The following is a 15,627-nucleotide window of genomic DNA, read 5'->3' on the forward strand; positions in this document are numbered from 1 at the left end:
TTTATTTTCTATTTTAATCGATCCCCATCCATGGACAATGACAAACATTGATTTTTATATATAAATATAAACTATGCTTTTCAGTGCATATTTTTTATTTTTTCAGACTATATATAACTAATTTGAGCCTTTAGATTTCCACAACCTAATATGCACTGTCAATTTTAATGAGTTTTAAAATTTCGAAAACATCCATACAAAATCATAATCTAATCTCTTTGTTTTATAAAATGTGATTTGTTGTCTACAATTCTTTTCATCAACTTTCAATCCATCACAAATCGGGAGAGCTTCGTGCCGTGGAGAGAACAATGAGACGGTAGACCTTGGCCATCTCATGGCCTTTGACCCCACCCACCAATTCTCTTCTCTACCGTCTTCAAGGCTCGGCAATCTGATCTTCCTCTATGTCCTTGCCAACCTCAGTTGATATATTTGCTTTGCTGTTGCAAAAAAATTATTTTTACTTCACTCAGTTCACTGTCTACAGTGTTCAGTCAAGGGCCAATAATATGAATTATGTATGTATGGACAAAATAAGGCAAATCAGTTTACTTAAAGGCTTTTGCTTTCCATCTTGAGCTCACACAAACATTATTAAAAAGCTCATATTGTATTGGGAAGAAGCATGAGTTCATGTATGGTGAGCTCGTACAAAAACCCACTGAGTTGATAGCAAATAGACATATCGGAGCTCGAAACCAAATTTGCCGCCATGTTATAATTGAATACATGCATTGAATCGAGCAACATTTTTAATTAGAATTTCCATCTCTGGCTACCATTCCAACCCCGATCATAAAAACGCAGCCTTGAGTGTGAAAGAGATGATTTTGAGAGCAAATTACGCAGCCGATTCGACGAGTGGTTTATGGTCGATGACGTGGCACTTCCTCGTCAGTCCATGTGTTAGAGCTAATTTGTAACATTATTAATGATTTTTGAGATGAAAATAGAAAAGTAAATAATGAAAATACTTTAAAAAATATTATATAAAATGGACGGTCCATATTAAATGAGGAAGAATATAAGGGCTCATATTGGTTTTATACAGTGATAAAAAATCAAAGTTATGCACAGTAGAATTTGGGAAATATAAATTCCACCAAAGAAGAGCTCTTCTTTCCTTGAGAACTTTTAAATAGGCCCATAATTTGATATGGTTCTATTTTCGACTTTTCTTTATAACTCCTTTCAAGATATTACTACCTTAGATTCAAGAAGAAGTTTTGTCACTTTCAGGGTCACACGGTGGAAAGTTAGTTGGAATAATTATTATAAGGAACGAAAGTTTTGTAGTTTCGGCACGTCAATGACGCATAAATCGGCACCGATTTCGTCTCCGTATGGATGTAAATGAGGTTGTTAATAAATAAGAATTATGTGATAAAGCATGAACTTCCCTATCAGTACAAAATCTTGATCAAATAGAAACATTTTAAATATTAAAGCGTGTTTCATAAATGAACTTTAACCCCTTTTTGTGACTGATTAATAAAAAAAAAAGATATGGTTGTTGCTTATTTTTTATTAAAGAAACCTATATTATTGATTCAGCTTTTAACTCATTTATTTACATGTTTATTCGTTATAATAATCTCGATGAAAGGGGAATTTGATATGATTAACAATAATTTATATGGTTGTGTCCGGTATTCATTTATCGTCCTAATTTTCTGAGAGTAATGCATAAGAGGTTTTAAAACATTGGATAGACACCACATAAATTGGTTTCATTACCAAACAGATTTCCCCCATTGGAACGAGATTGGCATATTTGAATTTTATCCCACATATCGTGAGGATAACTCATGTGCAAAATATCAGATCACTGAGTGGTTGGTGCATTTACTTGTGTGGTATTACTTTCTAACTGGTGATGGTGATATCAGCATATTCTTCTCTTAGACGGTACGATTGGGATTGCATAGCCTTGCTTCTAGTTTTCTTAATTTCTTCGAGTTGTTTTACTTAGGTCTAGGCTTTGGCCCCGCTTTCATACCAAAAATACACACGCATACACAACAAGACATTAATTCCCATCACATGAAAGACGAAACCCTAATTTTTGGAAGAACGTCCTAATTCGGGTCATATGATCCAGGGAATCTTTTTGTATGGATGTCCCAAACAATTGCATGTGGGTATGAACATTTGGTGAATTGCATGCAATGTGCTTGCAAGAGCCTTTTGTCCCACTCATAGGGCATTATATGTTTGGCATCTCTCATCCCAATTTGAAACTTTATCGGGCATCTAAACTGCCCATTAAAAAAAAAACACAACAAGTTAAACATAATGGTAAGAGCCAAACAATATAAATTTCATAAATTAAGCAATTAATTTGATATATTTATATTTTTTTGCCAAATGGAAGTAAGATAGGAAAACGACCAAATTTTCTTTTTGTAACAGTTCACATGAGATATGTCCCCTTCTATAAGCAAAGAGGTACCAATCCGTACTATTCCGTAGCACCTCACACTTTATCATAATCCTTCAAATAATTTCTCGGAAAGGGGCAAAAATTTATGCGATGCTAAGGGCATCCCAGTGGTTGCTGATTGGGACTCGAGTTGGACCTAATCGATATTTTCGGCATACTTTCTCATGGTTCACACATAAATGGAATACACCGATGATATTTTCATTATTTCAGTCATCCAGCATGTAGACCATATTATACACGATTCCTTCTTACTAAGGGTAATTGGTTCCAAGTACCCTGTTTTTTTCACAATACCCGGACCATATCCTATAAGGGACATGTTTCGAGATTTTGAAACCGAACTCTACCCCGTTGAATTCCGAAACTGAAACATGTGTTATACCACAGGTTCCGGATACCCTGTTGAAACATGTAAATACTTACGAGTTCCCCCACCGACCCAGTGACACGCCTCTCAAAAAGCGATCAGAAAGTGAAGCCCTTACTTCCAATCCAAGCCAGCGAAGCCACCCCTACATTTAAGGACACAGCAGTTCTCGATGCAAATACAAGATAATATCTGGAGCAATCCTTACATCCAAAGTTAATAAAACTGAAAACGTGTTTAGCCATATTAAAAGAAACATTTCATCAAGCAGTTCTTGTGCATAATTTATAGGAGACTTAACACTACCATTATCAAAATTGGAAACCCAAAATATTAGAATAATGTCAACGGATCTAAAAATTGATATGTGATAAGTCTAATCAAGACCCAATTCCTTTGTTGGGTTCTCCACCGGCCGTTGTAACAAGACGCCGGAAAACGAAAACCAACAAAAGAAAGAAAGTTTACCTTGGCCGAGACAGAGGGGAGGCTCTAGCTTGGAGTTGGGGACGCCAGAACGGAGCAAATTTTAGAACAAAAGGCCGAAAACAGAGAGCGAGAGAGAGAGAAGATGGAGATTGGAGACGCCTGGGTTGGATTGGAGCTTGAAATCGAGAAAGGAGAATGGTGGAGACTGGAGATTAGAGAAGAGACGGAGAGGAGAAAGGGGAATGGAAATTAAGTTTTCTTTTCGTTTAGTTTCGAGACTTTTAGTAACTTTACTTTTTTAAAAAACTTAGTAACTATTAATGGGGTTCGGGTACTGGTTCCAAGTTTCGGTTACCTTATATGCAGGAACCGAAATATAATTTTATCGGTTCCTTATTTTAATACATGAATTATACATTATTTTCAATACGAGCTACTCGAACCCTATCCTAATGGGTAGGTTCCAACCGATTTCGGGTATACCTGGTATCCGTACACATCCCTTCTTCTGGCATCCATATTTGAGATTATTCTGATTTAGTCATTTCTTTTAAGATCATTTTTTGGTAATAAGTGGTTCTAATACTTAAGTGTTAATAAGTGGTTCTAATACTTAAGTGCTGTTGTTGACGAAAAAAGAATTGAAACAAAAATTGTTTTCCTTCTTTTCCCCAAAAGATTAACGATTCTAGTATATCATTTACTAATTTGAAGAAAGATTATAAATTAAATGACAATTGAGCGATATTATATATATAATTCTAAAACAAAATCAGATTTTAGAACCACTTAGGATGGGATGAGGATTGGGATTAGGCTAGATATATATAAGCCGTTTAAGAATGGATTGAGATATTATTTTATCAAAAAAAGACATAAATATCCTACTTTGAATTTTCGAAATTCAACATTGGAGGAGGTGAATGATGAAGAGGGGCAGTGGAGCCCGAAGCCAGCCACCATCACCCTCGACAAGATCTTGCCTTAGTCGGTGGTGGCTGGTATCAGACTCCCTCCATCTCACAGTCATCATTGCTCTCTTCATTCATGGAGAAAAAGGGGTGAGAATGGGGGCCGTAGGAGCCTGCATCTCCATCCACCGGCGATCTCTGTTGGAGTTGTTGTGACTAGCATCAATCTACTCCAAGCCCCATCCTCAACCCTCTTTTTCTTTCTCTCTACGATTGAAGAGAAAGAATGACGATTGTGAGTCCAGCAATCTCGCTAGAAAGTGACGGTCGGCGTTAGGCTCCTCCGCCCCTCTCATTCACCTGTGATTCTTCTTCAATACTATTTTTAATTTTTATGTTAAGTGAAAGTGATTTTACTTTAAGAAAAATTATAAACTATTTATTTTTAAGAGGATCATGGTCATACTTGTGCCATATTCATATCCTAATCCTTGATATATATGTAACAAAAAATTAGTTAAGATACAACAAATACATATAATAGTAAAACCCATCTCATCCTAACTTTGTCCCTCTCCCTAACTCAACAATCAAGCGTAGCCTTATTATATGAAAAAAAATTATGTTTTCAACCATCAAAGTTAATGTGTTATGATTTTAAAGTAACGTGCCAAAAATAAATCTATCTTGATTAAAAATGGTGGAAAAGACTTAACAAACCTCTCACTACACACTGAAAAGCGTTGAAATGTACGTCTGCTCGAGCCTAATCTAATCATATCTTAATTTTGTTTTTCATGCAACCACTGTAGCCCATAAAATGAAATCATCTAAATTCTCCTAATATAAACACATAACTAAAGGACACGCTGACTCTATAGACATTATCTGATGCATAATAATCCTGATTAAAATATATGGATATACTAACGTGAATTGATTCGAGTAGTTCGGCGCTTTTTCCGCTTGAAAAAGGTCTTGAGTTCGAGTTTTTGTGAATACAAATTCATACTAAAAGAGCTTTACGTCTTTTTGTGAATACAGAAAATTCATATTAAAAGAACTTTACGCCTTAATAAGTCGATTCGACTTGACTTGATTAAGGTCTAATTGAACTTTTAAAAATCGGGATTCACACCGAAAATAGAAGAATGAATATAATAGTGCTCGATTAAAGTAGAAATATCTGTTCTTTGATGATGACAGCAGACTTTGGTAAGTATCAAATGTAGATATAGACAACAACAAAAAAAACAGAGGAATAGATATACATACACGTATCTATAATATATTAATATGTGCATATCATTGATCCAGCAAAGACAACATATAATAGCACCCAGACAACAAATCTTTCTATTTATAATCTAAAAATGGAAAACAAAAATATTTTATCGAATAAACAAACTTATAGATATATATTTTTTGGGAAAATTATAATAAACTCGTCCCACCTATCCTATAAATATATCACATGAAAATTAGGGAACGATGAATTTCTTGCTATTGATCTTATTCTTCATTTAATTGTACATGTAGTTTTTAATTATAAAAATAAAGTAAAATGGGAAAGACGAAATAATGACTGTGAATGAGTGTATGTATATTAGATATACATTGAAGATATCTGTTTATCATTTAAGAAATATATAATCTGATTAGCTAATATATGTTCCTTGTATTTCGTAGATTTTTTTATATATAATCTTGTTAGATAATATATATTCCTCGTATTTCTTAGATTTTATTTAGATTTGATTTTGATACTTCTTTCTAGATTTTCTATTATAGCATATAAATAGACAGTTTCTCTGTATAATTCATTGAGTCGTTTAATATATTAAATATTCTATACCCTGTGATTTCGGCCTTCAGACCACCATGTACGGTCTTATTTCCTCCTTATCATTTAGGCTCCGTCTGTTTTCGGGTTTTATTTTAAGATTTTAACTCTAATTTTAACTCTACTCATTATATAATAAAAATTATCTCTTCAAAGTAAAAAAGGTAGGCCTCATATATAAATCCACATACAACTCTATTATACTCAATTCAATTTTTAATATTAAATTCTCCTAAACTATTCATTATTTTTTCACATTTTTTCTTATAATTCAACACTACAATCATTACAATCCAATTAAAATCAAAATCAACTAATTAAAATCAAAATTCAACTTCCAAACCAAACGCAGCTTTAAAATCCATCAATATGTATGTCGAGGGTAAATGCACAGTGAGGAATTGGCTTAAATTGATCAGAGAAGGGATGGCCCCTCTCTCTGACATTTTAATTGACTCATCCAACACCAAAATTAAATGCTTGGCCCAACATCTACACATCCTACACCATCTTTGTCTCACCCCCAATCCTATGGCTTTAATTCATCCTAGAGATATGTAGATATGGATAGCATACACACACACACACATATATATATCATTTATAGTTGAATTAATAATACACAAATTATAAATATATATTATATATAAGTGAAGAGGAATAGGAGATATTTATTTTTACACGCACACACATATATATAGATATATGGACGTATATGCCTTGTCTTATTCAAAGTTCGGTGCACATAATTATGCATGACTTTTAGAAATATCTTGCAAGCAATGCTTACCTATGATCAAATTAACCTCAATTACGTATTATAGATATTAGCCCAAGAAAACTCTAAGACTTTATATTTGCTTATCGGGTGATTTACAAGTATTAAAAGGCGGCTGGGCAAGGCCAAAAGCTCTACACGTGCTGAGGGCCTGAATGTGATTTTTCATACAAACAATGGATGAATCTGCAGACAAGCGCGCGCAATTTTATTAAAGTATGAGACATAAATGAGAATCATATAATATCTTTCTTAAAGTTAACAAAAAGGAGAGTATAAGTGAAAGCTTTGTTCTTCAATGTGGCTACATATACTTTTGGGCAAATACTATTTTACTCGTAGCTTTCAAATGAATAATGGATGGGACTGTTTGTTCATCGTCCTCTTTTATGACGCACTCACACTGAGAGTGGAATCTGATTCTTCCATCCACTCTCATGCATGAATCATCACCAAGCCTTTTCCCCTAACTTTCATTTTCACAAAATCGCGGTTGTCTTTCTATGGTACTTTTGATTGATTGGGGTCAGATCTTTTTGGTCCAATTATATAACATAAAGTGATCTGATTCCCATCCCTCCAAAAGGCCCATCGCACGGCAAAATTTTTCTCATAGGACATCATCACGATCTTACATAAAGACCCTAAAAGCTCGTATAGCTAGCTAGGGACGGCAAAAAGAGAAAGAACATGAAAAATGCATTATGGGATTTATATATCGACCGAATCCGTGTTACATACTAAGGATGGATCGATGGGGGGCTTGGAAGGTCATGAGCATCGTGCTCGAAAAATTTGATCTTCTAAAGATATTCGCACATGTTTCCTTTCATTTGTTCACCAAAAAAAAGGACCCCCTTCATTTCCTTCTTTTATTCGAATCTTGGATCCGTCTCCGAGTGTTACAATGTGCTTGTACGGTCTTGTTAAGTAGATTCTTACATGCAAATAATAAGATACGGCGATATTATATAAATAAACATATATATGCCTAATTATCATACACGACTAACCAATTTGAAAGAGTCGATCTGGATGTCCAGGAATCATTTTCGAATTGAATTCGACCATATAAATTATATATAGTAGAACGCAAAAGAAAGACAAAGAATACGAGGAAACAAAGTAGTCACTTTATTTGGAATATTCAGAAGTATTTAATTTAATGTAATATAATGTAATTTGCTGCATCATCTGTTCTTCATCTTGTTTTTCATGTCCTGTCGTTTCTTGTTCTTTCACTTTTGGCCTAACTCTGCTAACTACAAGTTCAGTGCGCGCGAACCTTTTGTATATTTTTTTTAGTTAATGATTTGAATACTAAATCTTTGAATCTATGTATAAAATAAGTAGGTAGGTCGCCCCAGTGAGGGCCTTTTGTTCTTATAACAAGGGCTTTTCATCATAAACTAGGGCATTGTACCCGCACAATGTCGCGGATTGGAAAAAAAATTCGTCAATTTTTTAGTTATTTACCATGATAGTGTGTGTAATGAGTAATGTAGAACATAACTGAAATTAATGACAATATTACTTATATCTAAAAATTATAAATTTCACAATTGAGAGAGGTTTATCCCTTAATAGGTCGATCTCGCTCAACCTCATTGGAGGCTAGATTAATTAGATCTAGTGGACTTTCGAATATTAAGTGATACATACCGAAAAAATCACAAATGAAAAGATGCTACTTAAAATGCTGACAACTTGATATGGGTTAAACATTGGTTGTTTTTAGGTGAGTCGGCGCTAGTTATTCTTAGGTAAGGCCTTAGGTGCAAGTCTTTCAATTGGAAAGAATTTACGGTCGAGAGAGGTTGAGCCCTTAGTAGATCAACGGCCTCGCTCGAGTCTAGATTAATCGTACCTAGTGGACTTCCAAATATCAAGTGTGCACATGAAAAAATATATTTGCATACCTAAATTTAATTAAAATTAAAAAATGTTGAAAATTTTAGGTGAGTCGGCGCTTGTTATTTTTAGGAAAGGCTTTAAGTGCAGATCTTGTTATTGAAAACTATTTACGATCGGGAGAGGTTTATCCCTTAGTGGGTGAACGACCTCGCTCGAGAATAGATTGATCGGGCCTAATGGACTTTCTAATATCAAGTGTATACCAGGGAAAAAAAATTATATACTTAAATATAATAAAGATTTATGCACATACTTTTTATATTTCTCATCACAATGCCAGAAGAATACAAGGGGCATAAAAGCAGAGAGCCAATCCCACGGAGGGGATGGGAATTAGCACGTGGAAAGCAATAATGCTACGATGCTATATGTACATATATGTAATTATGTATGTACTCTGTACATAAACAGGAGAATTTCTGTATTTCCATTTGTATTTAATGGAAAGCAATAATGTTATGATACAGAAATGTAATATAAAATCAATCAAGGATCTTCGAAAACTAACCAATTGCCTCCCTCTAATCACACATCCCCACTATATATGGAGCAGCTTCTTCGTCGTCCTCCTCTGACTCAACAATGAATTTAGTTACTTGCAACACTTCGTGGTCAACATAGCAGTAATAAATTAATAATCCATAATAATTTATTTTCTCAATTAATTAACTAACTAACTAACTATCTACCTAATAATAATAATAGCAGCATTGTAATAATGATCCATAAAACTCGAAACAAATCATTTATATATTTTTCCACCAAAAAGCAAGATATCAAACTTGGCATCAAAAACCACCCAACACTACGTTCTGCCACTTCTTCTGGTAGTAAACAAACAGTCTCATATCTGTTGCGTGCCGAGCAATCTTTTCAATTCAGCAGTGTTTGCTCCGGTTTGAGAATACTCGTTACTGAAAGATGATGACCCGTATGAGGTTTTCCGAGTCTAGCTCGGGTTTCGATTACTGTTAGAGGAGACTCGAGTTTTGCGATGATTTGGATTTGTTCAAAAGTGGAGAGGCTACCACAAATTGAATGATTATCTTCGGGCCTCTCTGCAAGACCAAGTTGTCCCACCAGCATTTTATTTTTTATGCTCTCTTGGCATTCTGAATCCCAAATCATAAGATATGAAGCTTTATTTAATCTCTGGGCTTCGGAGTTCAGCAGAACTCTCATAGCCCATTTTGAAAACCAGTCCGGCCCAATCATGTTGGGTTCGGCCCATCACAGGGCCTGTGTGTTTCCATTTAGTTTTCCTTTTTTTTTTAAAAAAAAAAAAGTTCACCTTTCCACTATATTTCTTCCATTCAGTTGGGCTTTTGTAACCTTAGTGTGAACTATTTTCCTATTTTCTGACATTCGTGTTTGCCCCGTCCACAAAACGGCCATACAGCAACTCCCAATTCGCGCACTACCGGCATTTTCACAGATCGGCTTATCGGGGTGGACTAAAAATTATTCATGTTTGATGTTCCGATACTCGTTCGGAAATGGCTATATTATGAAAAAGAAGGAACATAAATTGAAGAGTATGGCTGCCATAGACTTGAATGGAAATCTAACAATGTCACAAGAATCTTATAAAAATACACAAGTAATCATCAAACCCTCATCCTCATCATCATTTGTCATCAAAGGGGAAAAGAGGCCAAAAAAAAAAAAAAAGAATTTACAGGTGGAAAAAGAATCTTTCTTTAGATGCAAAACATACACATACCTTAACAAACCCTATGCAACATTTACTCACAAACTGCATCCCAACACCACCCCCCCAAGGATTTGATATCCCACCACCCTCTCAGCCCACCAATAAATAGAACACTGCCCTATCTAAACCCCATAAAAAGAAGAAAAAGAAAGCCCGTCTTTGTTCCCGAACTCGATGGTTTCAGACCTCAAGCTCAAAGTCAGTTCAGCCTTCCTACAGGCCGGTATGGCAGGGACAAGATCTCAGGCCTGTTTCTGATTCATACTTTGACCGATTGACCCGTGAGGCCATCATGCAGGTGGAGCGACCCGTCTTTCATCAAGTTAAGGCTCAAACTCTTGAATCTCTCCCGGGAATATTGTCGGGAAGCCTTTCTCCAATCGGTTCCGGTCTTCATCATCGCTACGAATTCATCATAGCTGATCTGCCCGTCCTGAAAAGAATATGGGGCAGACGTTGAAGTGGCAACTTGAATCGATGGGCTTCTTAGAAAACGCAGTGAGAAATGAAGGAAAATGAATTTGAGGTCGAGAATGTTTAACCTTGTCTGTGTCAACCTCGCGCATGATCTCATTCAGGACATCAGAATCGGTCTCCCCCGATTCATCTGCTAAGGCGTCCCGGAGCTCTCCCATTTCGATGTAACCGCTATCATCCTTGTCGAAAAACATGAAGGCTCTTCGGAAGTGCTCATCATTCTCCATCCGCTGCAAATGAATTGTCACCGCAACGAACTCTCCGTAGTCAAGGACTCCATTGCCATCAACATCAGCCTAAAGACAGAATTTTATAAGGTTTTCATCAGCAAGAAAGATGGAAACAAAATCTCAACACGAGTTCAAATTTATCCCAAACTCAGATACTTACCACTTCCATGAGCATCTTTATCTCGGGCTCAGCCAACTGTGAGCCAACTTTCTGAAGCCCAGCCTTCAGTTCTTCATAAGTCACCTTCCCATCATTGTCAGTGTCCATTAACGCAAACATGTCTCTGATCACTTCTACTTCTTGAATAGATAAGTGTTCTGCGATTACCTGCAAGAGTGTCAAACAAATTATTAGTAATAGAAATCAATTATATAGGCAAGTTGGAATATTTGGCAAGAAAAATTACATGGAAGCAAACAATGGTTGCGTTACATGTCAACTGATGGATAAAAAGACACTTACTCGGAGGGCTTTCTTCTTGAACCTATTCATTAAAGAGAACTGCTTCAGCCTAGTCCTTACTACATCGCCCAGGGGAACATTTGAAGCCTTCTTTGCATTCTGTATCCAGGGATGGTCTGCCGCCGAAATGAAGAGAGATCAATAACTAGCATGATGAATCCATAAGCTCAATTGTTGAACTCTAAGGTTATCTTAGGTAGAAAGGGATCGAAAAGGAACAGAATGGATTTTTTATTCAAATTGTTTTGGCTTTATATGATGATCCCATAATTAATTCTGCCTCGCGACCACGAGATTATGCCTAAGTACCTGAATGCTAATTCCTATGTCTCATTAGCATTAAAACTATCTTAACTTTCCATTTATTGAGAAGCCCATTAAGTAACACTGGGATGCTATTGAGCTTGAAATGAACATACAAATGTGTCTCAAACGAAGAAAATGGATGATTAAGCATATTCCTCATCATACGCAGAACCATGTACTCTAGAAATGGGATTTAGCTGCAAAAACTCCCTTGACCCAAAGTCAAGCATCAGTTCAATGACCAGGGTATGACTATGGCTACACGTACCAAGCACCTGCTGAGCAGTCAATCGTTTCCGAGGATCAGGTTCCAACATCTGTCGAACAAGACTCTTAGCATTGTTGGATACTTGAGGCCATGGCTCCCTCTTAAAATCGATTACTCCCCTCAGAATTGCCAGAGCAACACCTTGTTCGGTCTCTGTACCACATATTGCAAGGCAATCAATTTCATTTATTTTTTTTATTTTTTTCCATCAGTAAGTGATGCTCGTTCCATTCATTTACTCAACCGAACGCATACAAGGCTGTACTCGGTACTTCACCACCATACTAACAATGCTTGGCTTATTAGGCAATCAATTTTTTAACTGTTATCTAACAATACTTTACCGCTGTATTTGTTTGTTTCAAACTTTTATGAAGAGAAACCAGGACCCGCATACCTGCCCAAAATGGGGGAACACCGCATAGCAAAATGTAGAGAATCACACCGGCGCTCCACACATCAACCTCGGGTCCATAGTTCCGCTTCAGTACCTCTGGAGCCATGTAATATGGACTTCCCACAATCTCTGAGAACCGCTCCCCTGAAACAGACGGGACAACAATAGGAAATTCAATGGGCCAATCACGAGGAATCCATGATTACCAAGTTGCTGTCAACAATTTTCTGATAATGAGCCAGAATCAACAGTTGTACCCGGTTTGAAGAATACGGACAACCCAAAATCAATGGCCTTGAGAGCCGCATTCTCCTTCTTGTTAGCAAACAGGAAATTCTCAGGCTTCAGGTCCCGATGCATGACACCGTTCGCATGGCACATCCTCACCACCTCAGCGATGGTCCTCGCTACACTGGCAGCTGCCCTCTCACTGTAATGCCCCCTTGCAACAATCCGATCAAACAGCTCCCCTCCCTCGCATAACTCCTCCACGATATGGACGTTCTCATTGTCCTCGTACGTCGCCTTGAGCCTCACTATGTTCGGGTGCTCTGGCAGGGTCGACATGATGGCAACCTAGTCAGGAACAAGCAAAATTTGGATCACTTCACCTGATTCGACTGATTCTGGCAACAACATGGAAATTAAACAAAAAAGTTGCCAAGAACTTCTAATTCAACAATCTATCAGCTTTACACAATCCCTGATCCCGGTTCTTTCCCCAGCAATCGAAGTCAAACCAGTAAAGCTAAGCTTAACTTTCAGAGACACTGAGACGACAAGACCACGCAGAATATTGTCCACCCATCACAGAAAGCAAATCCATTTCCGTAGAGAATGTCCCGTGAAACAAAGAACAAAGCATAAAGATTGTCTTTTTTTTATTTTTATTATTATTTTTGGGCGTATATGACGGACCTCTCGTCGCACGTCCTCGATGTCAACGGCGGTCCTGAGCTTCCGCTTGGAGATGGACTTGCAGGCAAGGGCTTCACGGGTCTCCCGGTCGGTGCAGAGGTAGGTGATGCCGAACTCGCCCCGACCGAGCTCGCGGCTGAGCACGTACTTGTCGTTGATCCGGGTGCGGTGACTGAGCGGGATGACATCCTTCAGGACCCGGATCGGGGCGGGCGAGCGGATCGGGTCCTCCGCGTAGGGGTTGGGCCTCCGATCCTTGCCCTTCTTGGCCGGCCTATTGCCGGGCTCCCTCTCCTTCTCCTCCGCCTCCGGCCTCACACAGGCGTTGCAATTCCCCATAGCTGCAGCTTCTCTTAGGCTCTGTCAGAGAGAGAAAGAGAGAGCAGACACCTTTCCGACAGCTGAACTAAGTTCCGGAGGGGTTTGACTGAGTAGTCTGAGCCGACGCGTTTGAGGAGGGCCGCCGCAACCGTGGTGGTGGCGGGGGCGGGTGGTTGTTGGGGTTGGGGTGGAGAATGGGGAAGGGGAGAAAACGCGGGGTCGGATGAGGAAAAGAGGGGGTTTTGAAAAATATATAAATTCGGCAATAATTAATAATTATTACACTTCCAAAAAAAAAAAAAAAAAGCTATGTGAATATCGATTTTGGTGATTTGATTTTTAATTGGATGTGATTTATTAAGGTCACAAGAGGAATGGAGTAAATGGGTAAAATCCAAGCGGTAAAAGGTGGCAACAAAGTAGACATCGTAATCAGGCCGATATTCAAATTAAGATTAATCCGCAAAGAGCCATTAAATTGCGAACATATCGTAATTTCATTGGAAAAGACGGGTGAAAATGCAAGAAGGCTGAGTCACATTTGACTTTTTGGACTGACCTTGGACTAAGATAAGTGGGACTTTAAATGCAATTCCTCCTCATAGGGTTTTTTGCTTGTAGTTTTTATTGATTGGCAAATATTATAATTAATCACAAACCAAAAAAAGGAAAAGAAATATAGTTGGTCACCACCAAACGCGGTTGTAATTACTTAAACCTTTCATCGCGAATCGTCACTCACCTATAAAAATATTTTATTCTTATCACGGCAAAAGAAAAAAGGGTCTAGAGATAACCCCAATGTAATGGCACGTAATGTTGGTATGCATTAGGTAAAAGTCGATAAATGATCTACGAACTACTTTTAATTCTAGAAGGAAAAAAAAACAAGTAATACATTTGAATCAGCAATAAATTGTTTTCATGTAAAAGTTCCATATATTAGTCTTATAGAATTAAGCCGTTTGCGTTATTGTATAGCAATAACGCCCATTTAAATTTATAAATAGCCGAATTACAATTTTTTTTATTGAAAATAATAATTCTGGCTTGAGATTTCACTTAATCGATCCAAATAAATTTAAGAAAAACATTGGAGGCAAATATTGGTTTTGTTGAGGAAAAGTTGATCGGGCTTACCTGTATATCCATTTCCCGTGAGCTGGAATTTTCATTTCGGCGGGAGCCGATAGGGCAATTATCCGGTGCACTAAGGACCACCGTACTCTTCGGACCCACATTAATCATGAGAATCTACCGCGCTGTGGGGCCCGCTTGTGGCAGTACTTTGCCGCGGCTTACATGATTGGGTCACGCACTCCTGTTTGGGGGGGTGGGGCCCATGCTTGAGAGATCGCCATCGTCAATTGCACATTTGGCGTGTTTGCCCGAAAGTGCTGATCAACGGCCGGGATCGTCCGGCAGTTGGTCGTTGGGGTTAGTTCACCAATTTTAAAAGGGGCTTCGACCGGTCGCAAGAGTTGACTATGGCCAACCTCGCTTCTTGTCTTTTTTTTTTTTTCATTGGATTATCTTTTTCTTTTCTTTTTTCTATTAATTAATTTCGGCATTGCCAAATCTCCTACTTTGGAAGTTTCCTACCGATTTTCTTTCGGCGCGTTGGAGATGTCTCGCATTAAGCCCAAAAAATTTGAAGAATCGAATCCTGGTAGGTGGCGACGAGATCGATCGAAAAGAGAAAATGACGATATATTTCCTATTTTCTAAAGATTTCGTTATATCATTTGAATATTTAAAAGTGAAATATTCCTATGAGATATTAGGGATATTTCTAGGATATCATTACCTTATATTAAAGGAAAATATATATATCTATATCTC

At 37.5% G+C, this 15,627-nt stretch overlaps 1 protein-coding gene and 1 long non-coding RNA gene across 3 annotated transcripts; both read right to left on the bottom strand.

Annotated features, from left to right (window-relative positions):
- Positions 1 to 2,611: 2,611 nt before the first annotated feature.
- LOC116186996 lies at positions 2,612 to 3,579 on the bottom strand. Its single transcript, XR_004151958.1, has 2 exons — positions 3,285 to 3,579; positions 2,612 to 2,961 (listed from the first exon to the last, which is right to left on the bottom strand). It is a non-coding gene; the product is annotated as an uncharacterized LOC116186996 (long non-coding RNA).
- Positions 3,580 to 10,243: 6,664 nt separating this feature from the next.
- LOC116188515 (calcium-dependent protein kinase 10-like) lies at positions 10,244 to 14,000 on the bottom strand. Of its 2 annotated transcripts, XM_031517930.1 has the most exons (8): positions 13,465 to 14,000; positions 12,804 to 13,122; positions 12,547 to 12,690; positions 12,150 to 12,302; positions 11,576 to 11,691; positions 11,273 to 11,440; positions 10,948 to 11,178; positions 10,244 to 10,838 (listed from the first exon to the last, which is right to left on the bottom strand). In XM_031517930.1, exons 1-8 carry the CDS (start codon positions 13,801 to 13,803, stop codon positions 10,665 to 10,667), a joined length of 1,644 nt encoding a protein of 547 aa, XP_031373790.1. In that variant the 5' UTR covers positions 13,804 to 14,000; the 3' UTR covers positions 10,244 to 10,664. The 2 variants fall into 2 exon arrangements, with proteins under 2 accessions (XP_031373790.1, XP_031373791.1); XM_031517931.1 differs by lacking the exon at positions 12,150 to 12,302.
- Positions 14,001 to 15,627: the final 1,627 nt, after the last annotated feature.

The sequence above is a fragment of the Punica granatum genome, chromosome 8, assembly GCF_007655135.1.
Source record: "Punica granatum isolate Tunisia-2019 chromosome 8, ASM765513v2, whole genome shotgun sequence".
NCBI classification, from domain to species: Eukaryota; Viridiplantae; Streptophyta; class Magnoliopsida; order Myrtales; family Lythraceae; genus Punica; species Punica granatum.

Coding starts and splice junctions, on each gene's coding strand:
- LOC116188515 (XM_031517930.1), bottom strand. CDS start 13,803: ATGGGGAATTGCAACGCCTGTGTGAGGCCGGAGGCGGAGGAGAAGGAG. Junction 13,123..13,464: donor TCGAGGACGTGCGACGAGAG/GTCCGTCATATA, acceptor GTTCCTGACTAG/GTTGCCATCATGTCGACCCT. Junction 12,691..12,803: donor GTCCGTATTCTTCAAACCGG/GTACAACTGTTG, acceptor CGTCTGTTTCAG/GGGAGCGGTTCTCAGAGATT.